General features: G+C 37.6%; 2 protein-coding genes across 6 annotated transcripts in view; one reads left to right on the forward strand and one right to left on the reverse strand.

Annotated features, from left to right (window-relative positions):
* GLDN (gliomedin) overlaps positions 1-25,818 on the forward strand; it is a 93,291-nt gene that overhangs the window by 36,375 nt on the left and 31,098 nt on the right. The window contains exon 1 of one of the 5 annotated variants that reach the window (XM_064388630.1): positions 14,441-14,575. The exons of the other annotated variants lie outside the window; for them this stretch is intronic. The gene's annotated coding sequence lies outside the window, so the exon portion shown is untranslated. Of the gene's footprint in view, positions 1-14,440; positions 14,576-25,818 lie in introns of those variants that run through there. 5 annotated transcript variants of the gene reach the window in all.
* Positions 3,653-25,503, reverse strand: LOC135280578 (aromatase). The gene is made up of 10 exons (XM_064388632.1): positions 25,350-25,503; positions 18,520-18,687; positions 17,414-17,564; positions 14,806-14,960; positions 14,371-14,547; positions 13,868-13,982; positions 11,874-11,988; positions 11,102-11,264; positions 9,525-9,766; positions 3,653-7,102 (listed from the first exon to the last, which is right to left on the reverse strand). The coding sequence occupies exons 2-10, from the start codon at positions 18,662-18,664 to the stop codon at positions 6,836-6,838; spliced, it is 1,530 nt and encodes a 509-aa protein (XP_064244702.1). The 5' UTR covers positions 18,665-18,687; positions 25,350-25,503; the 3' UTR covers positions 3,653-6,835.

The following is a 25,818-nucleotide window of genomic DNA, read 5'->3' on the forward strand; positions in this document are numbered from 1 at the left end:
TTAATGGCATGGTTTGTGTGGGCAGATGTTTACTGTGTATGTAATCTTGTTAACTCACACCATCCTCATAGATGCAGACACAAATATATCCTGACATCTAAGCAAAGACATTTAAAATGGATTATTGTCCCCATGCCTTGGGGTTTTGACCAAACCTCGTCTGAGTGAAGGGGCCCATGAGTAATTAGATCCAGAGCCACACAGTTATATTGGTTTATTTACTGTAACCTTTCCTTGAGGCAGGAGTTTATGAAATCAAATTCATTGCAAAGATTTAATTGATACTCATAAAATGCTTTGAGTTCATTAGGTGAAGTGATACAATGGGTTGATAACACTTCTGTAGAATGAATTTATCTTCTTTTCATTGTTGTTAACATTAGGAGGAAGACCATGCATGCAGTTTCATTTGTATTTATACATCTGAGCTGGTGATATTCCATTTGAAAACATTTCAAACAGAAAAAGATCCATTTGCAGCTGTCTTAGAATTCATTCAGTAGCTGGACTGAGTTCTTTTGCAAAATTTAATTATGTGCTTTCTGAAATGGCAGTAAGTGGCAATTTTCTTAATGCAATTAGCACCATACTTAATATTATAATAATACTGATTTATACTCTTCTCATGTCTCTCTTGATCTATTGTTTAACACTGAAAAATATCTTCCAATATTTGTTGGAATTAAAAAGGATGAATGTAAACACAAATGTGCATATAGGTGTTAGAAGGTGCAGTCTCTGAATATAGTTATTTTGATCTATAATTGCTTGCCAAGAATATTTCAATGATTGTTAAATGGAGAATGAAATTCAACTCCATCTACATATCATTACAAGGTAAGGGTAAGTTTATAAGGTATTGAGTGAAATGCTAATCAGCCCTTCTGAAATTAAAGAGGAATTAAATGATTGAAATCCAGTGGGAGGTATTTCAGCTCTAATCAGGTTGTTTAATAGAGTTGTGCACATTGTGCCAAATATGCCCTGTTTTGAATCTGACTTGATTTTTGACCAGCAATTAATTAAAGAATAAAGAGTTATTTATGAAGACCTGCTCAGTTCTTGGGCTGATAAGTTGGTACCTTCTGTAGAAGTGTGGTGAGGCTCCATGAGGTGTTGGGCCCTGCATTACTCATAAAAATCTGACTTCAAGGACCAGAATGTTTCCTTAGTGATTGCTGTTCTGCTATGGAATAATGCCATAGAGGCACTATATTAAATTAAGCCAGCAACAGAGAAAATATTGTATTAAGATATCATAGTGAGAGTATGTGTTGGTATCAGTACATCAAATTAATTGTTGAATCATACTTAAAATACCAGCAAAGGCCTACAGTTTCTCAGAAATCATTTTGAGCCCTACCAAGTTAGGTTCTGCTGATCTTGATGCCAAATGATACATAAAGATTCAACTTGACTGGGAGAATTATTTTAGCAAAAGGTGATACTGGAAAATGTTCTGTGCCAGTGCTAATTGGAATAAGAAATAAATGTAATATTAAATAAATTCTGTCTCTGGGCTGATTTTCTCTCTGTCTCCACACTTTGAATGACTCCAGAATGACTCCATGTCTTCCTCAAGCAGTGTTTAATAACTGAGTGAGCCCAGGAGTCTCGTGGTCCATCAGCAGGGACTTGGCCAGAGCTGAGCTGTGCTTGTGGCAGGAGAAATTCGCCATCTGCTGGGCCCTGCTGGAGCTCCTGCAGAGCTCCTGGGCAGTGCTGGTACCTGAGCAAGGCTACCTGCACGGAGAGGTGAGAGAAACACCTGCGGGGTGGAGCATCTCCTCAGGTTATGGAGTTTGTGTTTGTGTAACATCTCAGGTTATGGAGTTTGTGTTCGTGTAACATCTCAGGTTATGGGGTTTGTGTTTGTGTAACATCTCCTCAGGTTATGTCAGTTTATGTTTGTGTAACATCTCCTCAGGTTATGGGGTTTGTGTTTGTGTAACATCTCCTCAGGTTATGGAGTTTGTGTTCGTGTAACATCTGAGGTTATGGGGTTTGTGTTCGTGTAACATCTCAGGTTATGGAGTTTGTGTTCGTGTAACATCTCAGGTTATGGAGTTTGTGTTCGTGTAACATCTCCTCAGGTTATGGGGTTTGTGTTCGTGTAACATCTCAGGTTATGGAGTTTGTGTTCGTGTAACATCTCCTCAGGTTATGGGGTTTGTGTTCGTGTAACATCACCTCAGGTTATGGAGTTTGTTCGTGTAACATCACCTCAGGTTATGGAGTTTGTGTTCGTGTAACATCTCAGGTTATGGAGTTTGTGTAACATCCCCTCAGGTTATGGGGTTTGTGTTCGTGTAACATCACCTCAGGTTATGGAGTTTGTTCGTGTAACATCACCTCAGGTCATGGCAGCACTGGGGCTTTATGAGTGACTGTGGCTCCTTTTTAATGCACTGATGGGGCTTTTATGAGCGACTGGCTGCGGTTCCTTTTGAATGCACTGCTGTACCTGAGGGCAATGAGTGCCACAGCAGAATAGGTGTGTGGAATCCACTGCTTGCCTACACTGTGGAATTAAGGATCTGCATTTGAAAAAGGCACAATTATCACAGCGTGCAAACCCAGCACTTTCATAAATCAATATAGTAAATTTTAAGGCTTACAGTAACAGTAGGTAGTACTCAATACAACATCACCTAACAGTCTAACCTCCTAAGTCCTGTTTAAAATTTTATGTCGGGAGCAAATTCCAATTTACAAATTTAAATTACAAATAATTTATTTGGCTTAAATTCTGAACTATTTTCCTCTATCAAATGGCACTGCATTCCTTTCTACTGGAAATTGTCAAGTGGAATTTTCTTTTGAGGTTAGAATTGAATTTAATAGGATATTAACTGAGGCTATAACATTGGATTGTATTGGAGAATACAGAAAGTGAACAATCTATAAAATGAAAATTGTTTATTAATGTTTACAGATTACTAATAAGGCTTGTAAAATTCTAGAATAAATATTTTCTTCAAGAGCGTCTCAGGCCACTGTCTGAAAAATCTATTTGCAGCTATGTTAAAGAGTTTTTAAATTTTTTTTAATTTTGCTTTTTAGCGTGCCATTTACTACCTTCCACTTCCCTGTCACTCAGCCAGATGTTTATCATTCTGAAAGCTTTTAATTTGACAGTGAAATAAATTAGAAATGGGATACAAATTGAATTTGTTGTGCTGTCTTTTTATGAGTAGAAAATGAGATCATATTTTTTACTTTCAACTGTATAGTCACTTTAATTATTTTTTGTTTCATTTTTTAATTACTTTAGATACTCTTCTCAGTGATAGCTGAGTTCTTTATTTGTGAGATTAAGCCAATTTTTTGGTTATATTCAAAATATCTGTTATCTTAAGAACCACCAAACCTACCTTTTCCTTCTTTTAAAGCTTTGATAAAGTGCATTCCTAGGAAAGTAGTCTTGTATCAATGTAAATTATTTTAATTATGCTTTGTTACTATCATGAAAAATATCTTAGCAATACAATATAGTCTCTAAAATCAATGGGAATTTTGATTTTAGAACATTGTAGATTTCACCCTTGTATCTAATACATTGATCTGTTCATGCATGCAGACACACTCATACATTTCAATACAATCTTGTGATTCTCAGATTGGGAAAACATGATGAAACATGACTTTAAACTCTTTTGCATACAACTTTTATTTGACGCTTATTTTATTTGCTGACAACATCCACATCCATGTGCTGTGAGCAGCCCATAACCACAGTTGAGTTTGCTGTGTGTGATGCATTGAACATTAATGGAGCGGTCACCTGACGACTGTGGGCTTGATGTGGTTTAAAAAGCCACTGGAATTTGTGCAGTCCCTGGTGGTGAAACACTGCTTAAAACCAGAGCTCTGTTCTGTGCAGTCAGAGGTTGAATCTGGTCACACCCCACGGCAAGTTCTGGCACTCTGCTTCCCCTGCTGCAGCTCTCAAGCCTGTGTGAGATTGTGGGATGGGGACATGGACCTGGCAGTGCAAATATTCATGCAAACAGACCACTGAGGAACAGCCAAAATAAAGTCAGGGAGAACAGGACTCGGATGAGCTGAGAGCTCAGATTAATTACAGCTCTGCTGTCCAAATGTGGACCAAACTGAATACTGTAGAAACCAGAGGACCAGAAATGCTATGTTCAAAACATACCAGAAAGAATGTGCTTCACACACAATGGGAAAATAACTCTGTTGTCTTGCTAACAAAAAGTAAAAAATGATACTGCTTTATTTTGTCCGTAGAATAATTATGGTAGTCATTTTTCTGAAGTTCCAGCCTACAAATTCAACAATATAGAATACATTCAAGAAATCAGAGCAGCATGCATTTTTCATCTATTTGATTTCATAAAATTACTTCAACATTTAAATGATAATTTATTTATTTCAAGCCTGTGAAAAATTTTACTTGGATGAGGCCTTTAATTATTAAGTGGGAAAATCAGACAGTAAATTATCACTACAAAATTGGTTTTGTGTGTGAAATAAGCAAAGATATGTATCCTGTGTATAAAATAGTAGCTTATTCCCAAGAAAAAAAGCCTTCAGTGGATTTATTTTCAGAGTTCTTATGCAAATAAGAAATACATGTCCACTGAAGTACCCTGATATGATAAAGAAAGAGTAAAAAGGTTTTGAACATGGTTGTGTTTGTTCATATTCCAACTGCTTTATCAATTTCCTAGTTTAAAGGGTACAAAGAATGTAGAAACAGAGGTCACATTAGATATTCCACAGATTCATACCACTGTGACACTTCATGACCTAAAAAATAGAAATCCTAGATAACATAGAACCTTTTAATTTGGAAAAGACCGTTGAGTCTTACCATTAAATGCTGTTTCTTTGTCTTCAACTGCCCAGTTTTTTCTGTAGGTACAGGTGGTACAGGATTGCACTTAATTGTTGTAATTTTTGGTATAATGCAAAGGTTATGGAGAAAGTTTCAAAAGTAACCTAGCTGCAATAAGTTCTTCAATAAGGGCTTTCAAGTTTGATTTTTTTAAATTACTGTAGAAAATTTATATGTTGTTTTGAGAATTATCCTAAATATGCAGCTCCTCTTTGTCACCATTCCCAGTCTAATTCATTACCTTTGTGTGGGGCACATGATTATTTGTTGGGTCTCTGCAATTTTTCTGTGATACTTGATAGATCTTTCCCTGCTGGACTTGTGCCTGCGATCACTGGTCTGAGGCAATAGATTAATTAATAAATTTTAATTATATGTTCAAAGTAAAGACACAATTTTTCTTTTCTTTTTTTTTTTTTCCTTGCCTTCTATTGTAGTTTAAATTACTTGGAAGGAAAAGGTTAATATAAAGCTTGTTGTACATTGGTTGTTTGTCTTCATCAAGGCACTTTATCTGGAAAATCCCTTTCTTTGTGTTACACAGTATGAAAACTCAAGCTTAATGAAAATGGAAAGTCTCTCTCAAGGAATGTTGTCATTTAGCCAGGAAGATCTTTTTCTTCTTGACCAAGCTGGCAACTCCTCATTGAGCTAGTAGAGATATCAATGTCCAGACTGTAGAAATTTCAAGAATGGTCAATTCTGAACAGAAAGGTTGAGTAGTTGTGCCTATTTCTTGTTAAGAATTAAGTATAAACCCTAGCCTGGTTTATAGTTAAAATAAAAACCTGTGTATGCAAAACACCTTGAAAAACATTTCCAAGAAATCTGCTTGTTAGTTCAGAATTTCTCTCCTTTGTCACTACCAAACTCTGGGCACTTGCCCAGTGAAATTTGCCTCTTGTGAGAGTGTTTATCTTTATAAGCACAGAACCTCTCTACATCAGTGGGCATGGAGCAAGATGCTGGAGAGCAGGACACAGCCCAGAGCTCTTACAGAAGCAGCACCAGGAGTTATTTGGATCATTAGGGAGGGACACTGTCTCCTGCTGTGGTGTGAGAACAGGGGCAACAACTCCACATCTTACTCTCTGAAGTAGAATGGAGCAACTAAAACAGGTTAAAAAAAGGATTTGGCACACCTTAGGCAGCTAAGGGGGAATTTGACTTCCTTCACTCAAGCTGATGGGAGGTGGGAAATTTCTAGAGTCAGTCAGGAGAGGAGGTGGGGCTGAAAGTCACCCCACTCACATAATGCTGGTGGTAATGTCTGGAGTTCATTACCTCATTCTCACCTGGCCTTTATGAAGATGTTTACAGATCCCATCCAGCAGCAGAGTGGGCTTTAAAAACATAAAACAGTTATCTCAACTATCAGTATTACCTAGTACTCTGCAAATTACTGCTAGTGGTAAAATCTCTGTGACACTGTAAATCTTTGGTATCTGTTCCACAGGACAGCAAAACATGGTAAAGAAAAATGTTTGAATGTCTTCTTGTTCAAACATTTCTTTACAACTTAGATGTCTTAAATACATTAAATTGTTTCTTAGTCTTGAAATGAACTAATATTATTAATTCAGCTGTTTTGAAAAGAGAAAATGAGAGCTTTTGCTGTGGTCAGATATTGCTAGGTCCAGCTTCAGGGACGTGGGGGAAAAGGGAATTAAACACACATCAGGTATGTTCGTTTGTTGACCCTCAAACCTCTGAACTGGCAGTGTTTGAAAGGGAAGGCATAACTTTGTCTGAACTCTACGCTTTTAAAAAATAATCAGGAATTGTATAGCATGGCTTCATCTACAACACAAATATTCTGTACTTTCAGTCTGTCCAATTGTGGCCTGTGGTTCTGAACACAGGCAGAACACGGTGTCACCTGAAGTCATTTAGGGGCAACAAAATGTTTTACTTTCTGTATTTAACTAGGAATGGTGGGTATTTCTTAGTGGTCGAGAAAATGCTGTAACTTTAGTGCTGATCCATTCCATCACCCTGATTCTGGTTTGCATTTCTTCTGGGTGTAAAAACCATCTCCAGCAGAGGCTGCCTTTCTATGGGGTGCATGGATAAGTCATTGTTTTTCTGGATGTTGTTCAGGCCTCTTCCTTTCATTGTCTGCACTCTGCAGCGCCTCAGAAGAGTCACTAGGATTGCCTTCATCATGACCATGGCAATGAACTTCCCCACACAGCTCCGGGGGCCGAATCCAAAGGGCTGGAAATAGCGGGAAGGAACCTGCGGGGAATAAAAGGAATAAACTCAGAGACAGGTTTTCCTCCATAGGAGCAGTGTAAATAGTGATGGAAATTGGTAATAGATATATTCTGAACAACTTGTGGATGTAATCTTTTAGGAGCAATTCCTCATTTCATGCTGGAAATCCCACCCAAGTCAGGCCCAGCTACGGGCACTGACAGGTATGGACCAGCCCTTGGAAATTCAGAGGTAGCAGGGATTGTAGAGTTAAATAATTGAATTCTGTTCATGTGTTTGTTTGTCCTGGGAACTGCAGGGATTTCACCACAAGCTGTGAAATGGAGTGAAGCCTCTGCTCTTCAAATGCATTAGATTTCATTAAAAAGTTCTTCAGAAAATGTTCATTATAAAGCTTATAAATATCTGAAACACAGGCTCATGCCTTGTCTAAATCACTAAGCCTTACACCTACTCCATTTGTAATTATAAAGCTAATGTTTCTGAGAACTAATTTGTCATAAAATAAAATGTTAAAATTTTGGATATTTAATAGAGAGATAACACATAAAATTATTGTCTTCTGTCCTGTCAGCTGAAATACAAAGTGCAGGACTCCCAGGACTACTGAAGAATCAACAGCTAGTTTCTGCTACTTTTATTGCCATTGAGTAGATCAGTTAAAAAGAAAGTCTGGTTATAAAGAAATTATTTTTCTTCATCTGTGTAACTTCTTTTTAAACAAGTCAGGCATTAACCATGTTCTGATTTCCTATTTAACAAGAATAGAGTAGAAAACATTTATTTATATCAAATCATCTGGAAAAAAGTGTACTGCTTTTTCTTATTTTCAGACTTGACAGAAGTGTTCTGTTTAATTTTTTTTTAAATAAACTGAGCTGTGCTTTTGGAAAAATTATAGATAAACACAAGTGTTTATAACACAGAGAAAGTACAGCAGCTGGCAGAACAGCACAATGGCAAATGCACAGCCTGTGAAAATGGAAAAATGTTTAGATTCTAACAATGGCATCTTATCATAAATAATGCTGTGGATTGCTATTCACTTAGAGAACTGGAGGAAAATTGTGCCTGCCAGAATAATTATGTGGCAAACAGAATGCATCAAGTCAGATAGAAAATGTGTGGTTAAATATTTGGTCAAGGGGAAATATTTTTAGTAGCAAAATGTCCTCATAAATTAAGGAAGATATCCAGTTTTGATAGAAATACTTGGAATGTAAATAATGGGTGGCAAAATGGAGTCTATTCACAGAGAATTGTAATTTTGATAAACTTCATCTCTTACTCTCTTCTTGAATTTTCTACAAAAACTTTTTTTTGAGCTGTTGTTTTTAATGCTGTGTGCAGGATTTGCTCAGGGTAATCCAACAGCAGTTGAGAAATATTAACTAGGTGGATTAATTCTTGTTTTTTGTGTGTGTCATATTTGATACTCTTAGTTTTTTTGGTAAGAAATAGGTAAACCTTAAAGTTTTTTTCAGGCTTGAACACTCGTCTCTCTCTCTGTTGTTTTTTTTTTTTCCCCTTAGCTGTTGCTTCAGATGTTTTTACTTGTGAATAAAATTTTTGGTTTATTAAAGTAGTTATTTAAAATCCATTTTTGGTTTATTAAAGTAGTCTGTTTCTGTCTTTAAAACTGAAGTTGCTGCTGACAGTGTTCATGTGTGCAGCTGCATCAGTGCAGTTTTAATCTCTCCAGGTTATTATTGCTGAACAAATACACTTTCACAAAGCCAATTGTTTCATCAGTAATCAGCAGAGCAGAGGTCTGAGTAAATAATCTGAAGGATGATTTGAACAGTAGGGGATTACAAGAAGAAAAAATATTCACATATTGCTTTTGATTATAGTTCTCCTGGTAGTTAGAACATAACTTCATTTGAAATTCAGTGCAGAACAAGAACTTAATTACTCAACATCTGCAGTATTAAGTTAGTTAAAAATTTCATTATGGTCTATAAAATATTGTTAATTTAAAAAGAAAAAAAAAAGAATAACACGGGCACTAGATCCCCAGATTCTGAGAAGCTTCTACACTGCTTCAGCTCTCCAGAGAATCCTCAGGCAGCCTCAGCTCTGTGTGGGCTGCTGGCATGGCTCTAGCCCCTAAAGCCTCTTTGTTTTGTCCAGTGTCAGGGGATATAATGGCAACCATGTGTGTCTGACAAATTTAATCAGAGATTTTTAATCAAAACTATTATGTCTGAAAAAACTGTTTTCTATATTATAATTATTTTTTATTTAAGAGGCAGCTTGACAGGGAAATATCTCAGCTCTAATAATAATAACAACTGTAATCAGCAGGTTGTGTAGCTAACTAGGCACTTAGAATAAGTGAAAACAGTCTTATGGTCACAAAGTTCTTGAGCAAAGTAAGAGGAAGAGACATTAGCAATAAAAAAGATCCAAATTTCTGTAAGAAACAAGGCAGAAAACTTACATTTTTCTCAAAATTTTCAAGAGAAAACTCGTTTGGCTTTGGGAAGAATTCGAGTTTGTGCATCCGCCCGATATTGAGGATGATGTTTGTGCCCTTTTTCACGGGGTAGCCGTCAATGACATCGTCCTGTAACGCTTTCCTCATGATCAAGTCCACCACGGGCTGGTACCTCATGCTCTCATAAATAAAGTTCTCCACAGTTTTTAAGTTTGGCATGTCATCACTTTGGATGTCTCTGTCGCCTTGTGGAATAAAGCAGATGGTGAAGAGATTAGCTGGTTAGGAATTTAATAGCTTCATTGTACAAATATCAGAACATTTTGGGAAGATTCTCAGGTTCTGAAGTTGTAGGAAGGGTGAACAGCTTCTAAGGAGTTTTTTGTAGCCTTACTTATTGAGGAAATCTGGTATATTGCTCATTAACATAAACCCTAGTTTGTTAATTAACAATCTTCTCATCTTTTTCTTTTCACTCTGAGTCTTTGTTCTAGTCAGCAACAAAACTCTGGGGGTCTTTCCCTGGCTTTTGCACAAGAGACCAACAAGGCACAGCAAATAAATCTTCCAGGAGCTGACAGCAAACAGAACCTGGGGATAGTCTGGAGCTAATTCTGTGGGGACCTTAAATTTTCACCCTTAAATGGGTGTCCATCCCATCCCTGACAACTCCAGGTAGGATGGGCAGGTTCCAGCAGCAGGGTCAGTGCTGGGATGTGCAGCAGGCTGCCTGCAGCTGGGGCAGGCTTGCAGGCAAAAGGCACTTTGTGCTGGGCACTCCTTAAGGAATAGCCAACATTCTTACCTTACAGGGTAAGGCTTCAGAAAGAAGCAGGGAAAGTGAGTGAGTGAGTATTCTCATGAGGACAGTACAATAAGGATTATTAAAAGTACCTTAGAAAAAGAGTAAAAGACTTGTGATACATTTTCCGGTGTTTAACAGACCAGAAGTAAGACTTAAATAAGAGTGGATGAAATTAGTTTCTATATTGGTTCAGTGTCAGGCTTTGAATGAAGGCTAGAGAAGGGGAAGAATACAGATTTGGAATATCTTGATTGTGTTTTGAATAGTTAGTAATTAGTACTTAGAGGAGGCCAATTTGAGATCAAAATGGATGACAGCAGAATATAATTTTAATTTTGTCTAGTCTTTTCCTTCTAGAGTGATCATGAAACTTCTCTAAGTTTTGTATTTTAGCACAGAGAAATACTGGTGATTAGAATTATTTGAAACAAGTGCCCCCTTTTGCTATTTCAGGGTAACAGGAAAATAATTTCAGTGAAACTTGAGGTGAATGCTGATTTTACACTGTGGTTGCTGAGGTGAGAATATAGCACATTATTTCTAATAGGTTATAAATTCTGATGATTCCAATTTTATTTTATTTTACAAATTTCTCACATTTTTTCATTTGCTCTTTAATATAATCTTTCACATACAATAGAATTTCATATGTTTTATAGCAAACATTTCTGTTAGGAGAAAATGCTTAAAATTTTCAGGTTTAAATAAATTAAATTGGATCACTGCTGATGCACAGTTATATTCCCATATCAGTGACTTTGCAGCTCCTGCTTACCCACAACTGCTTCAATTTCTCTCATCATCTCCTCTTCCACTGTGGGGTGCTCTGCAATCAGGATTAGCATAAAGAAGAGAGTCACAGACAGAGTGTCAGGAGCAGCAATCATCATCTCCAGCACACACTGGTTCACATTCTCAGCAGTCAGATCCCCTCTGTTCTGAAAAGAAAAAAAGAAAAAAAGGAAATTTTGGAGAAAATATTGATTGCTGACCTCTGATGCCAACAAAGGTCCTATAGACTGCACAATTTCTGGGCAGTCTATCTTACACTAAATAGCATTTCTTTTTTGTCTTTCAGAGAATGGCAGCAAACCCATGTTCTGATGGGTGTGTGGTGCCTTGCAGAAAAACAGAAATGTGTATTCTTAGCTCAGGTTCTTTTCAGTTTATTGCATTTCCTCACTGAGTTTCTGAGCTGTCAGAGATTATACAAGACAGGAGTTACATAGCATTTGAAACCTTTGCAAACAAAAGGCAATACATGAAATATTACACAGGGGTTAGGGAAAGACTGAAGAACACTCAGGGATAGATGCAAGAGTTTTAGGGGTGTGTTTAAGCCATGAAATAAATGTGACAAGCACCTGATCCTGAAATGCAAGTATTCCTGTTTGAGTCTCTCTCAGGGACTCCACAGCACCCACTCAGCATCCCTTTATGATGCTGTGACTTTTGGAGAGGCATATAAAGATTAAATTACAAAGCCTGTGTTCAGGAGAATGTAAGAAAAACCAAATCTAGCCACATTTTGAGTAAATTCCCAATACCTGTGCAAAAATCAACTGGGATGCAAAATCCATGTGTTCATCCAACTTTTCCACAGTGGAAAGCTTTTGTCGTTTCTGTTCTATTAAGATTTCCATTGCTCCTTTAAGATCCTTGCTGAAAACAGATGAAATGCAACATATTGATAAATATCTCACCAGGGTATGATTAGAAATACAGAGATATACCAAGGAAAACATCTAAGGATGGCAGAAATTAAATATTCCTAAAAATGTTATAAGGTTCTCTGCACAAGTAGTAATTCTTAGGCAAGGTGTATTTTGTTATTATTCTCAAGTAATTGCTTGTCACTCTGGAATGAAATCTTAATATATTTTTATAGAATAGACTGAAAAGGAGAGAAAGGTGTCTATATACACTATTAAAGAATAAAGATGTATTTTAAAGATGTATTACCATTTCTGAAGAATTTTTTGTTTCCTTGTATTTTGTACTGTATTTTATCAGTAGATAAAATGAATTTAGAGAACATAAGTGATGATTTTCAGAAAAATGTAGACAAGTGTTAGAAAATTTGTATCTTGGAGAAGAGTTGACTTAAACTTTTCATATTTAAATAGTAATACTGTGTCAACAGTCTGTATTTCAGTGGTGGAAAAAGTAAAGTTCAAAAGTTGTTATAAACTTTGGGGGAGTTTTCAATTAGTTATAGATTCAAAGGCAATTCTTTAAAAAAAGTATTCTGAAAAGGTTTTGAATGAAATCTTGAGGCTTTTCAAATGTGGGTATGTTACTGTTGAGATAGATGATTTGTGTTTCCAGGGTAAATGTATTTAGAACTTCAAACCCCATAAAGATCTCAGTATTTATAAACATTTTATGTATAAGAAATAGTAAGAGATCCTTTTTGCAAAGTTTATCAGAAAAATATTACAAGTCTTCATATTCTGTGGTGGTTCTTTGCATTGCCTTAAATCCAGAAATCTTTACATTTTTTTACTTTGCAACAAAAATTTATTAACAAGTTCCTTTCTTATGGGACTGCTTTTGAAATATCAATATTTGCTTGCAGGGGCTTTCTGGTAATAACTGGGCCATAATATTTTATTATCAGCATTATAGGATAAAGGAGTAATCAGTGCTATAATAAAATGAGCAAGCAAATATTAGAGAAGGTGAATCTTGTGTCTAGTGCTCAAGAGCTCTCAATTTGGGTGAACCCGATCTTCTCCTTAAAGCCCTTATGTTATGTAGCACTACCAAAGTAATTTATTACATATCCTTCCTCAGAGGAGCAATTCCACTCATTAGATGGAAAACAAATCCAAAATGAAAAAAGTGAACTGCCAGTTCTTTTTAAAGCCAGCTCTCTTTTGGCAGAAGGCAGAAAACAAGATCACAAAACTGGAAGAGGCATTTTGTGCTTTTGCAAAGAGGAAAAGACAACATTCTTTTCCAAAATAAGGAACAAACAACAAGGTGTTTGTTCCTTATTTTGGAAAAAAGCCCCTCAACCTTGAAATAGATTATCACACTAAGCACCAGGTTTTAACTCATTTATGGGTGGTTGACTCAAGAATTCGTGTTGAGAGATCCAATGACCAGGGACTGCCCAAGGGTTAACCCCACGGGGGCTGTGCCCTGAAGACAGATGGGTTTCCCCTGTTTGGGTGAGCTGTAACCTGCTCTGATTGTCCTCAACTGGACAGCAAAGATCAGTCATCCGTGCCATGGCTTTTCCTTGTCTGAACCAAAGTTTAGTTTCACATTTTTAGGGTGCATGAGCTGATATTTTGGTGAATAAATTGGGACTGGATAGACAAAGCTTTAAACTGGTCCCAGAATTCAGCTACTTGTGCCACCAGTGACAAACCTGGTTCTGTCTTGGCTCTGCAGACAGGGGACCTCAGCAGACACACTGCAAGTGTCACAATTTAGTGTCTAAAAGGCAGAGGAAAACATCAAGGGAAATGCTCCTTCATAAAAAGACAGAAAGAATCTTATGCAAATGCTCTGTAGAATGGTTGATACTCACACTGCGTCTTTGTACTTCTTGCACAGCCAAGAAAACTTAAAAAATATGTCAGGCTTTAATAAAAGTGCTTGCCAGGCATCAAAGTAGTTTTGAATCTTAAGCACAATGGCATTTTCTGAAAAGAAACGTTGAAAAAAAGTCATTAGTCAAGTAAGATAATTTTTAAGTGAATTTTTCAGAGAAATCATTTAATTTGGCGGAAAGATTTCAGATTCTTGCATGGATAGAATTTAATATTGGAATTGTACCAAACTGGTGCATGAAAATGGTTTTAAATGGTCCAATTCATTAAGGTGGGTGACAAGCTAATGCATACTTTTGGTCCTATAAAACTCTTTTGTAACTAACATGATACTAAATTAATTTCAATTAATTATATGGTGATATGAGGGTCTGTTCTTGCTCTGTTATTTTGAGACAAAACTACTGAGCGGTGTCAATGAATTTTCCTTGGATATGCATTTCAGAGCCATCCTAAGGCCCAAAAGTGCAGCTGTCAGTACCATCCAGAGGCACCCCGAGGAAGAGCTTGTTGGAGGTGTCGAGCATGATCCTCCTCATGAGGTTGAGCACGTTGATGTTGCCCAGCTCGGTGGTGACCTCCTGCAGCCTGTCCAGGTGCTCGGTGGTGGACTCCACGCAGATCGCGATCATCCGCACCAGCCCGGGGCCAGACAGAGCTGGGGTGTTCGTGCAAAATGACAAAAGGTTTGTTAGTTCTTGCACCTTCCTTATAATGCCTCGAGTGCTCATAGAAGTGTTGATAAAATGGCAAGTATTGTTATATCAGTGACTGGTGTAAAACCACTCTGGAGCTTCCCTGGTTTATCGTTCTTTGGAAGCAAAATACAGGGATGGGTTTCAGACAAGATGGCATTTCAGGGAGGGTTGGCTGTGTGTGCCACAGCGAGTCAGGGTGTCAGGGCACCCTGGGTTACCTTTGGTGAAAAAGGGTCGAATTTCTTTCCAGTGTGCTGGGTTGTTGTTAAATATGATCCCATTCTCGTACATGCCAATGCACTGCAATCCCAGCTTGCTCCCAAACCGAGACACGTAGTGCCAGTGCTTCATTACATGGAACACACTTGAGGATCTGGGGAAGGAAGGAGGAAAAAGGCCCAAATAAAAGACGTGTTTCACAGACTAAATACAGCATTTGTATTCTGACATTTTACAGTTGCTCCCAAGTGCTGACTCGCATTCTTAATTTAGCAGCAAGTACAATGCTTAGCATGAAATGTTGTTCCTTTTACATAATTAGAAATCTTTTACATAATTAAAAATCTGATCAATGCTTTCAGAATTTATATTAAAGCAATAAGGTATTCTGTTCAGGTTTAAACTAGTTTTCAATTAAAATGCAAATGGTTAATGAAGGATTTTAAACTGAATAATGCGTATACACAGAAATGTGTAGATATCTATGACACACTTAGGCAGTGCCCAGTGTCAGGTATTTCAGAGGATAAGGTAAAATATTTGATGTGTACTAAATTACAGTTTTACTTTTCTGTAGTCAATGCTATGTATTCTTTCGTAGCTCTTTGGTCACTCTCAGACACATACTGAAAGCATAAAAATACATGCATCACTTAAATATGCATCATCATAGTATGGTGGTATGTGTGGGATAAATAATAAATATTCTTAAAGAGACATGTAAAGGAAATCCATGATATATATAATTATATTGACAATCAGCAATATTAACTTGGTGGTGCTGGTAGACAGCATTCTTGCTTTAAGATATAATTTCCTTTAGAGGGAGCCAGCATTTCAGAAATGTGGATGTGATGAAACAGTGATCAAAGAGAATCCAACCAAAAGAAAGAAAATCAGAACAAAGATTTGAAATGAAATAATATGCTTCTGTCTTTACTGTGTAGTATAGTTTATGGGCCAAACCCCAGACTACTAACATGGGTTTAGTTCATTTTTTCAGTCAGGTAATGTAAACGTGGCTTTTGCTATTGACTGCAAACATCCTTGGTTTCATAGTTTTGCATGACCTGGAGGTAAAGTTAATATTAAGTTTTTTCCCATGTCAGGGTGTACCGTCTGTATTTCCCTGAACATGAAAAGATGGTGTTGAATTCTGACAGCTGTGCCCACAAAGGAGAAGGTGCAGCAGGCTCATTTGTCTTCCTCCCATCCTACGTTTCTATGTGTTTCTATGCAGGAGACACATCACAATGTTTCAAGGAAGGGTTTTGTCAAGCAACCATACATAAACAGGTTTTCTTTATGAAACTATTTAATGAAGTCCTCCAAAAGACACCAGCTGTTGTAACCAAGACTGCAAGTCTTTCTCTCTGTGCATTAGCACCTCAGCACCTTAGATTTGGTGCTAAAAGTTCAGAATGACATTGGTGAAAAAAGATGACAATGATTTTCTTTTGCAGAAGCCAGGTTATGTTTAGTTTTGCAGTGAATTTAGGATCCACTGAAAATATTATTCTATGTTCTTGTAAAAAAAGTTAAATACTAATTTTCTAGTTATAGCCAGTGATTTAAAGCAAAAATGTCTGAAAATACCCAATGTATTTACTGTAAATCTAGCATTGTTTAGCAGCACTCCTGGTTTGTTTCTGATGAATTGGTAACACAGAAAGGGAAAGACAGCAATAAGAGTTGGTGGTATTTTCAAAGCATTCAGAGAATTATCAGAACACTTTACTGCTTTAGTTGGTATTTGTAACAGTGGGATAGGAAAGCAAACAGTTTTCTTGTCATGATTACTTCTTTCTGCAGAGGTTTAAATAGAGATGAAGCTAACTTGCACCACGTGGCAAATTCTGTGATTATTCTCTATGCTGCACTGTGTTTCAAAAGCTTTTACTTAATGAAAAAATTAATTGATAGACATTGTTACTTAAAAAGTTCTGATTCTTTATCCGTTACATGTTGTAAACCTTTTACTACTTTTTTTTTTTTCTCTTTTCTTTTTCATGGCATGACTTGTAATAATCCAGTTTAAGGAGAAAGCAATCATCCACTGGAGCTAATAAAATGATAGGCTGAAGTTTGCATTATGTTTAATACTGTGCATAATTGAAACCTAAGTATAATCCCATTAATTGGAGTGGAATTACTCCTAATACAATAATGCTGTATTTGCTTAGTTAAATGGCTGAATTGGAGCCATAACACTCAAGCATTTACTTCCACTTTAAGGAGAAATTTAAAAACACAGAAAATGAAAATTTTACTTAATCCCACATTGCAGTAAGCCTTGATCCCTAAACTGAATGTTATCTTAATAATAAATGGATAGCAAAATAAATGGTAAATTATTTCTAGGATTGAGCCACAGTATTTTATTGTCCACAAAAAAAAATATTAGCAGAATTCACTAAAACTTAAGTAGCAGAGTCTTTAAAGAGACACAAGGTTAAAAAAGGGTCTGTGAATAGCAGAAAGTAATAGCCTTTTGTTAGGACAATTTTTGAAAATAATAACTTCAATTCTGCTTTAGAATGAAATAGCAAAAAGGTTGTAAAGATATAAAGCTTTTCAAGTTATTAAGTACAGAAAACAAGGATTTACTTGCTAATGATAAAGGTTTCTTCACCGCTGATCCAAACTCTGACAAACTCTCCGTATGTCTTATTGTAGTAGTTGCAGGCATTCCCCACTCCCATCCAGAGAAATCTGCCATGTGAAATGAGGGGACCAATTCCCATGCAGTATCCTGGCCCTAGGAAACAGGGAAGAGATGTTTGCTCTCAGCAGTGCTCACAGGCAAGAAAACCCCTCTGAGCATCTCCCTTTGGGGAGGAGGTGTTGAAGGTGGCAGTCACAGGCTGTGCAGGGCAGGTCACACCAGCAGTCCTGCTCTGGAGCTGTCTCAAGCTGCAGCAGTGCTGGTGAAGTCTCACAGGCTGAGGAAGCCTGTCGTGCTTTCGGTGGTACCTACAGCAAATGGCTTTCATTGCTGCTTTGTACAGCTGCCAGCTGCTCCTGCTTTTGGAGGGACAACGGCTCCATCCTGGAAAGAAATTCTCTTTTGGGCAAGGGTCTCTTCCCAGGATTTCTTCCAGGAGTCACTGTACTGGTTTAGGGTTATTCCTGCCCAACACCTGTGAGAGGCCATGCACTGCTCTCCTCCATGCAGCAGGGTGTTGCATCTGGTGGAAAATAAGCTGAGCTATCAATGTCTGAACAAGCCCCCAAAATGTTCCAGAAGGGACAGGGAATTCAATGTTGTTCTGATCTGGAGGGTTTTCAGTGCTAAAGATAGAGAAAGACTGATAACCTACCAAAATTTGAACAGCTTCTTAGATAACTGTTTAGAGTAAAGGCAATTTAGAGTGACTTAAACGTTAAAACATGTGAAAAGCAGTTTAAAATGCACATGAAAAGGAGAACATTGAGTTGTAAAATAGCATTATAGCTTTCTAGCATACACAAAATAAAGCTGAAAAACAAATGTCGTATGTCCAAGCCACGATTATTAAGGAAGTTCTGAACTTAGAATAAGATTGATTTCCTTTATCAGGAGTTTTTAAGAAACTGTATTACTTAAATTGATTTGTAATAAATTTTGTCGTCATACCATGATTATTCAGCATTATTTTGTCACTTAAATTTGAGAAACAAACAAAAATTGCTCTGAAAACTTTGATGTGGCCCAATAGCTAAAGTTAATGTACCTGGTATTGACGAGGTCTCTTCATGATTCCATATCAGAAAGAGAAAGCACATGAGGATGAGGATGGGCACGGTGGCCACGGGCATCGTGTCCGGTACCAGGCTGGAGATGTTGTAGTGCATTGGGTTCAGGGTTTCCAGGACCATCTTGTCAAAGAGGTTCTGCTTTGCTTCAGAAAGAGAGAGAGAAGAGGAGAGAGGCAGAGGCTGTCAAAGCTCAGAGGTGTTCAGCTTTGCTTGGTACCTCTCACCCCCTCTGTAGTTCCTACAAATGAGCAAACCAGCTCTGGACGTGGCTTTATAAAGAGTGGCTGCCTGGAGTGCCTGCTGGGACAAACCTCATCACAAGTCAAAAGAGACATGAAGCAGACACATTTTTTTGCTTGGGAATAACAAAGGTTTTCTGACCTTGATGTTGAGGCATAGTTTTGGATATTTTGGCTGACAGACCTTTTATCTCTGATATCGACTTTGCTGGCCAGCACTGAGGTTTACTCCTTGCAGATCTCTAACCAAAACACAAGAAATTAAACTTTTAGCACATGTGGAAGCATTGAATGAGTTCACTTGCCAGCTTTTGTCTGTCTTACTTAGCTGTTCCCTTCCTGCATGCCTGTAGTGCCAGAGTTCCTGCATTTCCAAAATAACTATGGTAATTTTCAATGATACAGATAAAGTACCCCAGAACCACAGTTTCTTCTCTGAGACATGTATTATAGCTTTTTTTTACTGCCAACCTTTGAATGTAACATAGTGTAATATAATGTAATGCATTTCTTTATGGTTAAATACTTTGAAAAATATAATACATGCCATAACTAACAGGGTCATAGATTGTCTGTTGCCATATTTTTACTCAGGCTGTAACTAGCACTCAGCATAGGAAAGAAAACCCAAAGACAGCCAACAGGTCTCTTATGCATAAAGAAAATAGAAGGATTAATTCAAAGTTTTTTGCATGTTTTTGAATTAAATAGCAAAATAAATAGTTGTAGCTGGGAAGGAATATGTGAGAGAAGGAATGTGAGTGAGAACTCATTTAACCACAGAAAGGTACTGCTAGAACCTGCACAATATTTTATTAATAAAACATCTTAATTCTACTCTGGCAATAACTAAGAAGAGATTTGTTTTGTTTCTTCCTGCAACAATATTTCAAATTTGAAGGATATATTTACTTAGCTGGAAGCTTTTAGATACAGTTTACTTTGAGCAGGTGCTTTCTTGTTTGTCTTGTGCTTTGGTCTCACATTGCAGAGAAAAGGAGAGCTTGCTTTGTAGTGACCCTCAGTGCTGTAATGATGTTAAACTAAGCCAAGAATGGGATAGATAGTGAGAATCCTGGTGTGTATGGTCCAAGGAGGAAACGTATGGAGTGCAGGAAGGAATATGGGCAAAGAGTAAGAAGTGGTTTAAAACCTTGCAGGTGCCTGCAATGCTCTGTTTTGGATGTTTTGTGTGCCAGACTCCTGGGGTTTTGTGATCCAAAATGACCAATGTGCCAGCTGACCTTTTGGAAACATCCCTGCTATTGCAGCAGGGAGCAGCCCAGCCCTCCTGAGAGTGTCCAGGGACAGGTCCCATCCTGGGCATCCCTCGAGCTGTTCCCTTGTGTGTTGTGAGAAAAAGTTTTGTATTCACAAGCATTTTTATCATGTAATGGTAATTATTAGTTTAAATTTCCTTGAGTGTTATTCGTTGCCACAACAAAAGCAAGCTTGTGTATATGTAAAGATTTTATCAGTTTCTGTCCCTTTCACTAATATGAATTTACAGCATTATAGAGGGAAAAAAACCACACTTGGGGTGTATAGTTCCATTTTATGTTGTTGTCTCTCTGAACCTGCATAAACTTCGTGTTTGTACTCCATTGCCACAGATAGGCTCTGAAGTACATTGTGTTTTCTGGATTTTTTCATTTCCAAGACATTCTGGTGTGTGCACAGTAATTTCATTACCTCATATTCCCTGTGAAGACAAGTCTGGAGCTGGTTATGCATTTGGGGGCTGTGAAATAAACCAATTTCATACCTCCCAATGTGCATGTATGAATATTATATCTGCAGGGTGAGCCCTGGTGGAGTTGAAGGCCCTGATATGTTTGCACAGTGTACTTTGCAAGTATGAGTCTCTCCCTTTTGTTTTCTAAAAATGAACCCTGAGTTTTGGTCTTGTTCAGCTCTTAAATACCCACAGCTAAAGCTTATCATTGTTTTGACAGTGGAATGCAGGCAGGTCTCTATTTTTTCAAAATATGCAGATAGCAATGGACTGGTTTTTAAATTCTTGATTGCCCCAGCTTCATGATTTTATAGTTTTTAGTAAAAGAATTTTTTTCTTTTTCTGTGTCCAACACCTTGCTGTTACATTTGTAATTTTAACATCCTGGATTGTGCTGTCATGTAGATAAAAGTACTAAAAGCAAAGTATTACGTTTGAATATTTTATACACTCTTGACCTGATCTAAAGCAGTCTTTAGTCAAAGTGGCTTCTCAAGACCTTAAACAGTTGACATTTCCTCTACTGAGGAGTTCTTTGCTTCATTTCAATGAGTATGATTGAAGCAGATTTTCAGGGCTTGCATTTTTAACCTCTTTTTTTTTTCATTGCAAAAGCCAGCTGGGCCACGAAAAATTCACCTTAAAAATATTTCCACTCAACTGCTTATCCTACTTTTTATGCATTGCATCTTTCAAGAGCTGCCCATGAGTGAAGTCTCTGCTCATAAAAACTGAAACCATTTGGATAGTAAATAGTCACTGAGCAGACTGAAAAGGTTAGAAATAGAGCTGAGTTAGAGTGCCCACTGTGCATGAAGGAAGCTTTCTCTAGTCCTGCTCATTTTGGCTTGTCTGCTGCAAGTAATTTTTCCTTTCCTTGCAGCTGTTTGAAGTGTCTCAGATCAAGGGAGTTTGTTGGTTTGGACTGTTATTTATGGGGCAAAACTTGTAAAATCCCACTTTCCAGTGGGGGAAAGGAAACTTATTATAGGAAAGGGCTTTTGGGACAGAATAGATGGGTGTGCACAGGCTGCCTGGCCTGGCAGCAATTACAGATCTCAGCACCTGGGAAAGCAGCTGCCAGCAGAGGGCCTTTTAGATTACTGATTCTTGAGTCTTGGATACAAAGCACTAAGAGAATGTTCTAGGTTCTGTCATTTTTTTTGCTAAAGCTAATGTGAGGAATGATGTCGAGGTCCACAGCAAAGAGAAAAGATCATACATCTAAAGGATGGCTGTAGTGACACCTCTTATTCTGGTTAGAGCTCTGTGCTTAATAACTCTGTCAGTAAAAGAGCAAATTCATAAAATCATATTGTAGAAATGAAGCTGAAAATCTCTCTTAATTTTTAGAAGGAGTTCATAAAAATGCCTGATAACTCTTGAAGAGCCATTCTTGTGTCCTGGAGCTGCTTCCTTTGGAGTGGTTCATCTGTCAGGAGAGAAAAAATCTGCTACTTGTTATAAATTCCCAAGGATTAGTAGCCTCTATTAGCATTTGAAGCAACTTATCTAAGTTTAAACAGTTTGGAAAAATAAACAGACTTTTTTTCCCACAAACCCTATTTTGTTTTACAAATCTGCTCCCATTGTACCATAATTTTTGCCAATGTTGATATAGACTGAAGGAATACAAGGAATACAGTACCTCTGAAAAATAAAATAGTAGGTTTTAATTGATTTGAAGTGGGTATTTATCACCAGGTGTAGAGCATATGTCACATCCTTGATAGAGTGATTGTCTTGTTTCCCTGAAAGGCTGTGGGGTTGGGGTTTAAAGCTGAGAACAAATCAGGAGATTTTTAAACTTGAGAGTGCTCACCATTCCTTGTGAGAGGTAAATTACCCTGTGAGCATCAGGCTGCACATTTATTTAGGGTCACCCTGCATTCTGTGGTCTCTTCTAATTCTTTAATTCTCTCAGGATGCAATGTGGATGTCACTGAGAGTTTTCCATCACAATTTATTGGTTATCTCATATTGCACTCCTCTTGTGACATTTTTTAATTTTGATCCACCATATTTTTTTCTCAATGACTTTTAATTTGCTTTATTACTTAATAATTTTGATCACTACATAACTTCTCACTGTGTTTTAGTCGCCTGATCCTTTGTATCTCTCAGACATCTCCCATCACAGATGGGTTTGCAGTTCCAACATGCAGAGCTGACATTTTAAAGCTAGGTGTTTTCATTACTCTGCTTCTACAGCACTCTGCCTTCTTTAGGACTATTTTCTACTTTTAACTCAATCCTCTGCACCTCAAAAGAAACATAAATATAGTAAAATGTCAAAATGAGGGAATAATCCCCTTTTTCAGTCATTTCTAGAGTTGGAGTCAGTGGGCTGGAATTTGTGTAGCTGTAGAGATCTATCCCATCTAATTACTATGGAAATGTATTCCAGCAGTGTTGAGTGATTATTACAGCCTGGTAGATTAGTCCTGTACCACTTGATTACTCTGAAATCTAATCTAAGGAGCACTTACAACTTCATCTGTTGTTTAGGTTAGAGGAGGAGGAGGAGGAGAGAAGGAAGAGATGACAGCTTTCAGCAGAAGCTTGGGAGTGGGAATTCAGCAATGACCATCCTGGCAATCTAAAGGGGCCCTTGACAAGTAAATGAGGAGGCAGGAGCCTGAAGTTATGTCAGAGGGCATGGGAAAGAGAAATGCAGAACGCAGCCATGATTTTGCGGTGTTGAGAAAATATCTGTACTATGAGATAAGAAAGATTGTTACATTTGATGCCTCTGCTATTGTTTTGGATTTCATTTTTTAGTTTTGTTGAGTGTTCTTATGACAGTGTTGCCTGGTTTCACAGCTGGACAGGATCAATCCCTAGAGTCTGCTTCTCTGAGATTTTAAGTTCTGTCAGCTGCCTTTGATAGCACTTGTAAAATGCTGCTGCACTGGTACAGTGCTGCTGGTGGCCACAACTTTATCCACAAAACTCAATTTCTTGTTCACCCTTTCTACTTGAGGTCTACAGTGAGTTCCAATGTGCAGAGAAGTTTGGAATTGCAAACTTATGATTACTGTTGTAAATGTTGACATTCCTACTGTCTGGAGTCAGTTTGGTCAACAGAGTTTTGTTAGCATCACCCAGTACTGGCATGTGACTGGAAATTAACTGGTCACTAAACCCTTTTCCAGGGAAACAGATACATTGGAAATTTCTTCTCTACAAATGTAGGACTCAATTTGAATATTAATGTTTGTTTGGATTACTGTAGTAAGAGCAGTGCCTCTTTTTTATGCCTTTATATGGTGGTTGAGGTGGAATTTGGAAAAATAACTCGCCAATTTTAGCACTTTTCACCAAAGGTCTTGTTGTTTCTTATGAGCCACCACAATGTGCATGAAAAGTATCACCCACATGAGAAGGTGCCAGGGTTTCATCTGAAACCAACCATCTCCTGGAGCAGAGCAGTGTGCCAGGACTTGCAGCCATCAAACCCAGCTGGGGGATTGTGCCAACTTCTGCAGGAGGGGCAGGACTGTCATTTCCTTCCTGTCAACCCCAAAGTTTCATCACAGCACCACAAGCTCTAATTAACTCAAAGCTAATCAGAAAATGAGTTGTGGATGGCAACTGAAATCTCTCTGAAGTGCTTTTTATCAGGCTCCTTGTGGCTGTGGCAAAGCAGTTCTGTATGAGGAGGGGTTTCTGTAGATAGCTGCTGTAGGTTTCTGTCACTACAGGGGAGGTGTTTTGTTTCTAATTTTTCAAATAAAAACCAGCTCTCCCTACCATAGTCATGTTTCTGCTGTTGTGCTTTTACTGCTGGCAAATACCTTGATCAATTTAAGGAAAAAGTTAGTTGACACAGAAGGGATGACTCTAAGAAATATTAATTAAATTTTTGACTTTTTCCTCTGGCTGTAAGTATCATGTATTCTATCAAAGTATGTAAATTAATCCTGAAGGAAAGTTTATCTGTGTGCTTGAAAACAAAATACTGAGAAAGAATGCATGACAATTCTCAAACCATTCTTTTTGCAAATGACTTTATTGATCAGATATCATTATGAACTGAGATACAGCAGCTAGAAGAAAGACAGCACTTTTCCACAGCAAGCAGCAATTGAGATATATCAAGCTTTGATTTAATAGAAAATTCCCAGGGTCAGTTAAAGACTTGTTCTACCTGCTTTTTATCCTCACTTTTTTTAATCTCCTATTTTTAACCTCACAATCCATTTTTCTGTGCTGTGACAATGATGCTTAGAAATGTCAGTTTGTCCAAAATTCACAACTTCCCAATTAATTCTAGATTGCCATGCAGCAGCTGGCAGTGTCTGTCCCATGCTGTGTATTCCACCATAACTTTGTCATGGTACACGTGAAAAAAATCCACTTGAGAGAGTCAAAAGTATTAAATCAGACACCACAGAAACACTGAAAAGGTTTGGTTTTTTTAATCTATGGAGTCAGCATCCATAACAAACTGAAATGATTTAATATTTTTGATGTAATATAAACAGCTTGAAAGGTTGCATGAAGTGAATACACTTTCTTAGGATAACTATTCTGCAAGAACACTGTGCTGTTTTTTAAAAAAGAAACTTTGTAGAATACTTGACAAATATATAGCATATTACTGTTGTTTTACCACCAAGAATTTGGCCAAAGACCTGCATATTTTCTACTAAAAACCCCTCTGTTTAGATAGTGACAGCATATAATTTACACAAAGGTAATTACAGTAGCAGATCAAAGCAGCTCCAGAAGGCATACTTCCTACTCAAAACAAAAATAAATCCCATTTATTTAACATCCTACCCATACTGTCTGAATAAAAATGCTAGAATATGAATTGAAAATTTACCTGAGTCTTCTTGCTACTTGTGGATTTTTGCAGGTGGAGAGTGCTATCCTGGCTCCTGATGTGCTCCTCTTCCAGCTCTGGATAGGTTGTCTGGTGATCACTCCCTGTAGCATCTTTTATGCAGGTGCTTCTTGTTGCTAAGAGATCAGTTGCTTGGAGATGGAAGTTTGTTTATTTTAATAGATCAGGGGCTGTTGCTTTGAAAAGAAAATTTTGTAATTTTACCTCTACAGCTCGGTGTATCTGCTGCAAAACAGCCAATGGCAGAGATACACATGCCTAGTGCTGATGAGAATTGTGCCTGGAGAGTCAAACAGAGAAGTAAATAAAGTTTATAGTTTCTGTTTAGTGGCTCTGAACAAGAAAGCAGATTTGTCATTTAACTGGAGATACAACTAGCAGAAATTATGTGAACTCTTTGCCATGTGTGTCTAAAGGTATTTTCAATTCCCAACAGCGAGGAAGTCCC

This window comes from Passer domesticus, chromosome 14 (genome assembly GCF_036417665.1).
Source record: "Passer domesticus isolate bPasDom1 chromosome 14, bPasDom1.hap1, whole genome shotgun sequence".
Lineage (NCBI taxonomy): Eukaryota > Metazoa > Chordata > Aves > Passeriformes > Passeridae > Passer > Passer domesticus.

Excerpts from the sequence above, each read along its gene's own strand:
- LOC135280578 (XM_064388632.1), bottom strand. The coding sequence starts at position 18,664 with ATGGTCCTGGAAACCCTGAACCCAATGCACTACAACATCTCCAGCCTG. Across the intron at positions 9,767-11,101 it reads AGAAATTGAAGCAGTTGTGG|GCGACAGAGACATCCAAAGT; the intron begins GTAAGCAGGAGC and ends TTATTCCACAAG. Across the intron at positions 7,103-9,524 it reads TTGAAAATTTTGAGAAAAAT|GTTCCTTCCCGCTATTTCCA; the intron begins GTAAGTTTTCTG and ends TATTCCCCGCAG.